The sequence below is a fragment of the Nannospalax galili genome, unplaced genomic scaffold, assembly GCF_000622305.1.
Source record: "Nannospalax galili isolate Female #2095 unplaced genomic scaffold, S.galili_v1.0 scaffold417, whole genome shotgun sequence".
In the NCBI taxonomy this organism is placed as follows: domain Eukaryota; kingdom Metazoa; phylum Chordata; class Mammalia; order Rodentia; family Spalacidae; genus Nannospalax; species Nannospalax galili.
In genome coordinates, this window is record NW_008340785.1 from 2,861,716 (window position 1) to 2,872,849 (window position 11,134).

Genomic DNA, 11,134 nt, shown 5'->3' on the forward strand with positions numbered 1-11,134 from the left:
AGTTATAAATGTGTTGACTAGTATGATTGTGGTAATCATTTCACAATGTGTACATGTATCAAGCACCACATTTGCACGACTTACATGTATATAGTTTTTATTTGTCAACAACATATCATTAAAACTGGAAAAAATAAAAGAAAAACAAAAAGAGGATTTCTGGGAGAGAAAAGGAAAACCTACAAACAATAGTCAATCTATTGGCAGATGGCAAAGTGGAAGGCAGAGACTTTAAGCTTTTACATACATTTCATCCCCACATCCTCTTTTTTCTTTTTCTTTTTAATTTATTTTTATTTTATGTGTATGCATGTATTGCCTGCATGTAGGTAAGTGCAACCGTGTTGTGCAATGCCCACAGAGGACAGAAGAGGCTGCCAGATCCCCGGGAACTGGAGTTATGGACAGTTGTTAGCTGCCATGTGGGTGCTGGGATTCGAACCTGGGTCCTCTGCAAGAACAGCCAGTGTTCTTAACTGCTGAGCAATCTCTCCAGTATTTTCTAAATACTCATTATGTCCGCATAGCTATAGACTGTTTCTCACTAAACTTCTAGGATGATCAGTGAATTCATCCAATTTTCTTCTATATTATATTAAAGGAAAAACATGGTTTTGGAATGGATTCCAGGGCAATTTTCTCACCCTCTGTTTTCTTCTCTGGCCTCTGTCACCAGTGTCATTGAGAGTAACCTGTAATCCACTTTTTTTAAGCCCAAAGGACTTCTTGGAGGAGATACAGTTAAGTTGTTCTCATTCTAGTAGCAGCTGTTTGGGGCCTAGTGCACTTTCTTAACCAGTATTAACAGTCCCAGTTGACATTGGCAGCCTCTGTAGGCCAAGATCGGCACATTTCCTTGTAAAGTCCAACAAAACTAGGCTCTCTACCAACACTACTCACCTCCACCATTGCGATACAAAAACAGCCACAGACAGTATGTAAGCAAAGGTGGTTCAATAACCCTTTATTTACAGAAGTAAACAATGGACTGAATATAGCCTGTGGTCTTTGATTTGTCAAACCCTACTCTAGAGTAAAAGCAGAAATGGTAGAAATCGGTGGAAACTTTTCCAAAACCAAGTGTTTTTCCTGTTTGGAAAGCTATGTGGTTTTTATGTCCTGTAGCTTTTACATTATACTTATCTTTCTATTGTATTGTTTTTAAATTTTCTACCAAAAACTCATTGTTTGAATTGTTCTGAATTTTTATCATCCATATTTGACAATCTAATAAAGTTATTGATGATCATTTTTCTGATTTTTTCCCCTCATCTTGGTAATTCAGGCCCTAGAAAATCACTGCAGAGTGAATGGAGGCTACTCAGGCCTGCAGGATGTTTACTTTGTTAATGAGAGTTATGATGATGTCCAGCAAAGTTTCTTCCTGGCGGAGACACTAAAGTAAGTGAAAATTACAGAAAGTATGTGCCTGAGGTCCCTGAGTAGATCTTCTCCGCAGGTATCTTCATGATGAACCCATTCAGATTATACCAAGTGTGACTGATTCCAAACATCGGTCTCCATGCAGGTGTGTCTCCAGTCATTGCTGAGTCTGCTGACTTCTTTGTGTGGTTCTCGTATACTAGTACCCATACACAAATTGCACCAGGTTAGCAGTATGGATATATGTATATCTCCATCCATACCCCACGGGGCTCTCGTAGAATTGACTCTTGTCCATGGTTCTCCATAGATGAATGCAGATACAGATATGTCTTGGTCTCTTGCATCTCATATCCTGATTTTTATCTCACCAGGTATCTGTACTTAATATTTTCCGATGACGACCTTCTTCCACTGGAACACTGGATCTTCAACACTGAGGCGCACCCTCTCCCGATACTCCGTGAAGATAAAAAGCCAGTTGAAGTCAAAGAGAAATAAAATATATTTTATATTCACTCTGCTTCATTCCCCTCACTGCATACCTTAATAATTCCCTTTCTGGTAATCAGACACATGACAAACTTTTATCACTTGATAAAAGTCTGTGATTATCCTAAGTTCTGAGTTTGTTTTGCAGTCTTTTATGTTGATTATCTTAAGCATAAGTGGACCTAAATTTCTTATTCTTTTAATATCCAGCTACTGGAGCCACAGATTTCGTTTGTCTGTTGAGTTTTTTTATGTGATCTATTATCTCTAGAGTTCATGAAGATGGATGTCATTTTCATGAAACTGGATAGAATAGTACACCAACGACCTCTTAATTACCATTTGATTTGACTGCAAAACTTTTTTTCCTCCTCTATGAGGAGATGATGTCTGCTTTAAGCTGTAATGTTTTGCCATGTTGCAAAAAGCCATAATAATAAATTAAGTATTAAAAAAAGCTTTTTCCTTTTCAATTTCACATTAATCGGGTTTGTCTATCCACCAGAGACAGATCTTATAACTGTGACAGCCACCTTAGGCGGGTCTATCATTATTCGATAGAATGTCTAAAGTACTTCACGCACATTGCAATTCAGATGAGTAGGTCATCCCAAAAGAATCATCTCATGTTGACCTCATTTCATCTGCAGCGCAGTATATTTTTGTTGGTTAATTATATTAGTGTTTTGTAACTTTTGAATTTGTTCTCTACTTTCACTTTAAACATCCTGTATCCTCTCTGAATCACGTACTGCTTAATTTATTCCATTCCTCACTACACAGCAGGGTGAGCTCTCAAGTTTTGCAGAGCTTTACTATCACCATGTTACATTTTTCAAAGGGAAACAGTGTAACTTTAATGTGCCAGCTCTTGCTTTTAACTGAATACATAAAGAAATCTGGTCTCTAGAGAGAGCATGAGACTTTCATATGATTTTTGATTCATTGTTTACATTTCATCTTTGACCTTTTTTTTTTTTTAAGGAAAGAAGGCATTTCACTTGGTTCAGATTTGAAAAGGGCCTTCCCAGAGGTAGGAAATTATTTCACTTCAATTGGTGAAAGCAAGATTTGACCCAGTGAAAGAAACTTTCAGTGCACCTAATCATGGTCCACTAAGGAAAACCAAATTAGCACTTAAGAATATAGTATATTTAGTATGGTTACATTCAACATAAAGAGTGTATCTTAGACATAATTTATAGGACTGGACACCCTTCCTCATAATTTGATCTGTAGCAGATCAAAATGATTATATGATTCTTCTAAACCTTATTTCAAAATGTGAATGTTTTTCCCAGGAATAGATTTGGTGATAGCTTGCATTATCGGACTGGCTCTTTAGAAAGTCAAGGGACAAAAACTCTGACCACCTCAATTTCAACCTAGTATGGTCGGAAAAAAACAGTACAACCCCATGGATTCAGTTGAAGCATATATTTCTTTGCATTTACAGTTTTCAAACTTTCTGAGTTCATCAGTTTCCTATGATTCAACTTATATTTTCTGGGATGCTTATTTTCTTGATCTCAGTAGACGATAGTTTTAACTGTTTCTGCTTTTAAAATGTTTCAAATGATTTCATTTGATCTGACTACCTTTGTGTGGCCTGTTTTGTTTTTAATGTTGTGCATTGGAATATGTCAAAAGTAAAATAGTAAAATTAGTAAATGTAAAAGGTCCCTCAGCAGACCATTATAGCCATGTTAATGAATTTCTGACCCAAAATAACTTCTGCCTGTGGTCTGTTATCTGAAGCTCAGGAAATTGTAATATCATTTTCTTAAAACTGAGACTAGTTCACCAATAACCTCTTAATAACAATTTGATTGGCCTGCAAAACTTTCTCTTACTTTGGGAGGAATGAGCAAATAAAAGACATTTTTCAAAAAAACAAAAAAAACTCTAAGGTAAACAAAATATTAAAAAGTACTGCCAAAATTGGGCCACATGTATTTTGGTTATAATTTTGCATTAATGTCCTAGATGAGCTATTTGAATTAATTCATTTTCTTTGCATTTCAATTTCATTTGAAGGAGCACACAAAGCTGGTATTTCTGCAGCAGATTGGGTATTAAAATCAGGTCATGTGTGCGTACTACGCTCTGATAAAATACTTTTTATAGCCTGATTTAAGAAGACAGGATACTGCACCACATGTTCTGCCAATGGGAAGAGTAGTTTCTTCAACTGTAAAACTTGTATTTTTTTAATAAGTCCAAAGCACCAAAAATGTAAACAAGATAAGAGTTTATTATAGTAATGTAATTTAATTAAGCTTATATTTTGTGTTAATTATTTTAAACAACTGAAATCTCTAAGTAGACATTGTTTCTCATTCATTTTCAACAAAACTGTGTAGTTGAATTTATATATGTATCCACATCCTTAAATGCAAACAACTAAAATAGCTCTTAATTTTGTGTTTATGCAATATGTTTTTATATACTTTGTGTAATTAATATTATACATATAAGTTACATGCCCATTTATAGAGCTCAATGACTTCTTTATCAGGACTTTTTCATGTGTATTACCCATTTTTACATTTATTGTCTTTGATTTGTTCATAAGTCCATTCTGTCATTTCCAACTTTATATAAATCTCTAATGTTATGGGAAACATAATAGATTGACACATAATTTTTTAAAATTATATTTGTAAAATTTCTCTATTGTGAATAAAGTCTTTTACTATATCTCCTCCTGTGTCACATTTTTCTGCACTTAGAGACGCTTCTGTGTGTGTAGAGAAATGAGTGTGTATGGTTGCAAATGAAAATAGCAATCCTAATAACAATTACATACCATACCTAGGAACCTTGACAAGGAAGCCTTTCCCATTAAAAACTACATTGCAACTGATTTGGCATCCATAGCCTTTGGTTAATCAGATCATCTTAGTAGGAATCTCACTTAAATTCAACAACAGGACATGCAAGGTAGAGGCAGGATCCTAGTGTCAGAAATGGTTCAGAAAGTGTGATGCTTGTTCTTAAGTTCATGATCCAGTCAAAAAGGCCATACTAGCCCCACTCCACTCACCCTGAAACTAAATGGCATGTGATTGTGTTCCTTAAAAGTTACATTCTCAGCCGAGCGTGGTGGCACATGCCTTTAATCCCAGCACTTGGGAGGCAGAGGCAGGCGGATCTCTGTGAGTTCAAGGCCAGCCTGGTCTACATAGTGAGTTCCAGGCAGGCTGGGACAAGAGAGACCCTGTCCAAAATAAAAAAATAAAAATTAAAATTAAATAAAAAGTTAAATTCTCAATTGTCCATAAATTTAGGGTAGCAAGATTGGGGTTTCAGAGAGGCTAAGGAAAAAAAGAGAGCTTAAGCTTCAGGGAAATCTCCACAATTACTGGAAAGCCTAGGTCTGGAAATCTTACCTGAAGCTTTTCTCAGACACTGTGGCTGCCCTCTTTGTTACCTGGATGCCTCATGTAACCCATTCATCACCACACTCTTGTTTCACTCACCTAGCACCTAATCAGACAAACAAGAATAGCATTCCCCATCAGTCTTTGTTCCTCACCCTCTTTTATTTTCTAAAAACAACTGCACTTTTACATGACTGTCTCACAGTCCTTGCCTCCTACAGAATATTTTTAGTATAGTAACTTTGAGTATCATCAGCCAAAGGAATTAGTTTTTGTTTTTGTGGGTTTTTTTTTTTTCATTTTATGTGTATGAGTGTATTGCCTGCATGCATGTAAGTGCACCCGTGTCATGCAATGCTGCGGAGGTCAGAAGAGGGCTTTGGATTCCCCTGGAACTGCAGTCAAGGATGGTTCGTAGCCACCATGTGGGTCCTGGGAATCAAACCCGGGTCCTCTGCAAGAGCAGTCAGTGCTCTTAGTCACTGAGCCATGTCTCCAGCCCAGGAATTAGTTTTATACCTAACATAGACTTAGTCAGTGGGAGCCCTTTGAGTTCAGTTATTTGTAATATAAACAGAATCAGTTGCATTTACTCTGATGGCGGACCCATTCTAAGCATGATTTTTATTTATACTTCTTGTTAGCCATCCACACAGAAATGGCAGCTTGGCACTACATCTAATTTCTGATAATGATATGTACACAGTAGCTTACAGTTTTAAGAAAACTAAACAAACCTTTTCATTTAACATGGAGTTTATATCTTATTGCCCTACAGCTTCCTGGGTGCTGCCTGAAAGTAAGGGTCACATTGGGAATCTTACTGAAACACTTTGATTGAATGGTCCAAAGACCAATGTCCGTTGTTTCCAAGCTCGATCCATCCATACTAGCCAATACATGAGTCAGCATCAGATATGCATTTAAAGTATTAGAACCATGTGGTAATCCAGACAGCATGCCCTCCAACTCCTTTTTTAGTGTTTTTGTTATTTTTATTTTATGTCTATGAGTGTATCGCTTACATGCATGTAAGTGTACCCATGTTATACAATGCCCATGGAGGTCAGAAGAGGGTGTCAGATCCCCTAGAACTGGAGTTATTGATGTTTGTTAGCCACTATGTGGGTGCTGGGAACCGAATCAGGATCTTCTGCAAGAGCAGGCAATGCTTTTAATCACTGAGCCATCTCTTCAGTCCCTCCAACTCTTTTTTTTTTAATATTTTTTTAGAAGAAGCATTTGATTACAGCTTTAACATACTCAATAACGGTTTCCAGAGTAAAGATACATCTCTTTCAAAAGTGGCTATAAAATTTTTAGGTTTGCTGTTGAATTAATACAGTTATACAATATTGAACTCAGTATAAGCCCTGTAAGACATAAAATTGAATGAGCTTTTTAACCTTTAGAAAAAATCTCCATTTTAAAATATAGTTTCTTAAAGACTCATTGTTTTTGCTAATAACACTGAGATGTTGGCACATGCATTTCTGTATGTATCTGATTATTACTAGTCATAATCTGTTGCACTCGGATCCTTGGCACCTGTGTATGTCTGTAAAGTCATCGTGTAGATTTCAGTGGTAATGTTTATCATCTCTACTAATTAACATAACATAAATTTTTATGCTTCCTCCTCAAATACAATACATTTTTTAAATTTTTTGATTGTGTGTGTGTGTGGGGGGGGTGATCACACAGAACATCCCAAACAATCTTATTCAACTACACACCTACTTCCCAGATGGTACCCTCCCATAGCCTCCCTGTCCCCATTAGAGCCCTTATACTCTGTTATCCCTGCTACTGTCCACCGTGTTGTTGGAACCCCCAGCCGTTCCCCACTGCTTGTCCATCTGGTGAATCTAGTCAGCCTATTTAAAGGTCTTTGTTTTAGAAGGGTCAGCTGTTCCTCATCTAGAAGCAATCAGTTGTCAATATTCCTTTAGATAAGATTGGATCTGCTGTTCATTTTCCCAGTTCTATGCTGGGTTACTAGCCGGGAATCCCTTGGGCCACCCTGGCTAACAACTCAAAAGAAGGTATCTCCTATCTGGCATTGTTGCTTGTTATGTAGCCTTTAGCTACACATATGGACCCTTAAAAAGTTATATTGACCCCTTTAATCTTTGGTTATACTTTCCTTTTGGGTGTTTAAGGCCATACAGTTGGCCCAAACCTTTGACTTATCTTCACATAGGCGGAACTGGTAAAAGAAAGGAGCCAGGGGCTCCTCCCAAGCCCATGTGACCCCTGAGGAACAGATCCTCAAACGGCCAATTCTTATTTTAAAGATTATTTGGAGAGGGTTTTCTCACAGTCAGAAACCGTTTTCTACACTTACTCTGCACTGCCAGACATAAGGATATGGTAAGAGTTCATGCTAATGAAAAAGAAGATGAATGAGAGCTCAGTTTGTGTCCAATCAACCCTCACTCCCAAATAAAAGTGTGAATTCAGAACCCACAACAGAAATGGAGCCAACGTTCTGTCTGTGGAGATGTGGCCTACGATCCACCAGCTCTGTGGTTAAGAGCACTGGCTACTCTTCCAGAGGACCCGGGTTCAGTTCTCAGCACACATGGCAGCTAACAACTCCAGTCCCAAGGGATCCAACACTGTCTTCTGACCCCTACAGGCATTGCATGCCTGTGGTATACTTCATACATGTAGGCAGAACTCATACACATAAAATAAAAATAAATAAATAATACAGATTCTAGTCTTTACCCACATTTAGTAGAATTGTGGTGTCCTAGAATATCTGCCTTTAACCAAGTCTTTGTGTTGGCCTTGTGTGTTCAAACCCTGAGAACCCAAAGATGGAAGTGCCAAGACTAGCAGAAGAGTTAGTGAATGAATTTACAAATTATGGAAGGCACCTAGGTATCGTTGCTCAGCATTGTAGTAAAACTTGACAATTTTGATCATTTTGGAAACATTCATTCTTTTACAAAAGCATTTCTGAGCAATAAAGGAGACATCTAAATCTTTCAGAAACAGATTCACAGTGGATTTTTAAACATAATTCTTAGTAGAGGAATCTCAAAAGTATTAACTTCGGTTATCCCTGGTTATAATGATTATTCCATTTTCTTTCTTCTCCCACTAGATGCTTTTAAAGACATTTCTCAAGTTGTTTCTCCTGTTCTTGATTTTGACATGACTTTCACTTATACAGACAGCACAGGACTTCAAATAATGTCTGAAGTGTTCCTGGGAACAACCAGTAAGAAGCACCTTCGTTTCCTCCCAGGTCTTTTACATTCATTTCCATGCTGATCATCAAAAGATTTGTTGGCTTGCCATTATTTTGATCACTTTGAATTCTCTAAAGACATGCCATTACTTACTGAATAAATTAACTTAAATTTGTATCACAGATCCATTTAATTCCCTGGTGAATGCAAATTACCACGAAACATTAGAAAACAGTGATAGATGCATAGCTTTTTAAAAGACTTTTCCACATACTGGGATATTTTGGCCTTAGGCTATGAGCACATATTAATTCACAGTTCTACAAACAGGGCCATAAAATGTACTGCTTTTCAAATAGCATTTTTCAAAATGACTGGCACCTAAGAGTTTTGTTTTTTAACTCCCTTAAGAAATCAGTGCATGTTCATTCATAGACTATGGGATCAATGGTATTGGCCTTCCAACTTTTGGAATTCTCTGTGGAAAACAGAAGAGCATGACTTAAAATCACCTCATGGAGCCAGATCCTTGAGGCAAGCATAGTGCTATGGTTCTTGTTCATGGATAACACAGCTCTGGTTGGTTGTGATTTAAGAAGCAAATTTAGTAAATGGCAAAAGGAAATAAAGCCACATTTCTGCTTATGCAAACTTCTTTTATCACTCTAAATAGCACTTTAACCTCGTTGCTAAGTAAATTCTAAGAGCATTTCACTTCAGTCATTCTTTTTCCATCCTGCTTCTGCCTAGTTGGCAACTTTGTGATTTACATAGTCTTTGCCATAAGCTCCAAATATATACACATTTCAAACGCCTCTATTAAAAATATATTAGAGGCCCAGGTTGGTAGTGCATGCCTTTAATCCCAGCATGCAGGAGGCAGAAGCGGGCAGATCTCTGTGACAGTGAGGCCAACCTGACCTACATAGCAAGTTCCAGGCCAATTGGAGCTACAGGGAAACCCTGTCTCAAAAAGATTTAAAAAAAAAATAGATTCCTCTGGTCTCTTCTGTATATAATATAGTATAAACGGGAGAGAAAGAAGGTGCAATTGGGTCAATGGGAAGCCAACTTCACTAGGAATCAAATCAACTGGGTCCCAAACTGAAGTCTGTTATTAACTGCCTATGTGATTTGAAATGAACATTTCGAGGGGTTGCATCTCAGTTTCCTCATCTGTAAAATGAATTATGAAATAAGCCCAGTTATAGCTGCTAGGCTGGACAGTCATACAACAAACACTGTATACACACCAAACAATTATCCATTCACCTGTGACTAGAGACCACTGTCCCCAAAATACAAGATATCACCCATAAAATTAGTGTGATAATAACTGCTTTCCAGAAAACTGAACTACCTAATATGGTCCAGGTTGAAATTCCAAAATTAGAATTGCTCCAAATTCTGAAAATTTTTTGGTGCTGAAATTTCACAGTGGAAAATTCTATTGCATGAAACTTTATTTTGTGTACAAAATATTGTATAAAATTGCCATCAGGTTATGTGTATGTATTAGTTTTGTTCCTTGCTGCTGTGATAAAATACCTGAGAAAGCAACTTAAAGGAGGAAGGGTTTATTTGGCTCAGAGTTCCAGGTGAGAGTCCATCATTATGGGAAAGTCAAGGTGGTGGGAACTTAATGCAGCCAGTCTCATCACATCTCATCACTCAGTCACATCACAGTCAAGAACAGAGAGCAATGAATTAATACATGTAGTCTGTGCTTGACTCAATTTCTCCACTCATACAACACAGGATCCCCTCCCCAAGGGTGAGTCTTCACATTTCAATTAACCTAACATAATCCCCCACAGACCAACCCAATGTAGACAATCCTTCATTGAGACTCTCTTTTCAGGTGATTCTAGATTGTGACAAATTGATAAAACCAGCTATCACATCTATGTATGCTACATATGAGACAAATGAATTAGTATTTAGACTTAGGTACAGGCCTAGCTATTCTGATATGTGATAAAATAGACTTCTTATCAAAACTAATCAGAAGAGATAAGGAGGGTCACTTCATACTCATTAAAGGAACCTCCCCCCAGAGGATATTACAATGCTAAACATGTATGCAGCAAACACAGGTGCATCCAATTTCATATAAGTAATATTATTTGTTCTAAAACCACAGATTCCAATACAATGATAGTGGGTGACTTCAATACCCAACTCTCACCAAAAGAATGGTTATCCAGACAAAAACTAAACAGAGAAATATTGGCGTTAAATGACATGATCAATAAAACAGACTGAGCAGACATCTACAGAACACTGCACCCAAACACTAAAGAATTTGTATTCTTCTTAGCAGCCAATGGAACATTCTCCAAAACTGACCACATATTAGGACATGAAGCAAGTCTCAACAAATATAGGAAATTTGAAATAGCATCTTGCATTCTGTCTGACCACATTTTTTTTTTTAGATATCAACAGCAATAGAAGCCACAGAAAACACACAAACTCATGGAAACCAAACAACACACTACTGAATGATAATTAGGTTAAATAACAAATCAAGAAAAAAATTAAATTACTAGAATTGAATGAAAATTGACAGTATACCAAAGTCTATGGGACACAATGAAGGCTGCCCTACAAGGAAACTGTATACCACTAAGTGGTTACTTCAGAGAAATTGTGAGTCCACAAATTAATAAC

The 11,134-nt window shown here is 37.1% G+C and overlaps 1 protein-coding gene across 3 annotated transcripts in view; it reads left to right on the plus strand.

Moving 5' to 3' along the window:
* Positions 1-3,821, plus strand: part of Man1a1 (mannosidase alpha class 1A member 1) — a 200,700-nt gene extending 196,879 nt beyond the window's left edge. For all 3 annotated transcript variants that reach the window (XM_029564805.1, XM_029564806.1, XM_029564807.1), the window contains 2 exons: positions 1,286-1,401; positions 1,758-3,821. In XM_029564805.1, coding sequence (XP_029420665.1) covers positions 1,286-1,401; positions 1,758-1,884 — 243 coding nt within the window. In that variant the 3' untranslated portion in view covers positions 1,885-3,821. The remainder of the gene's footprint in view (positions 1-1,285; positions 1,402-1,757) is intronic.
* Positions 3,822-11,134: the final 7,313 nt, after the last annotated feature.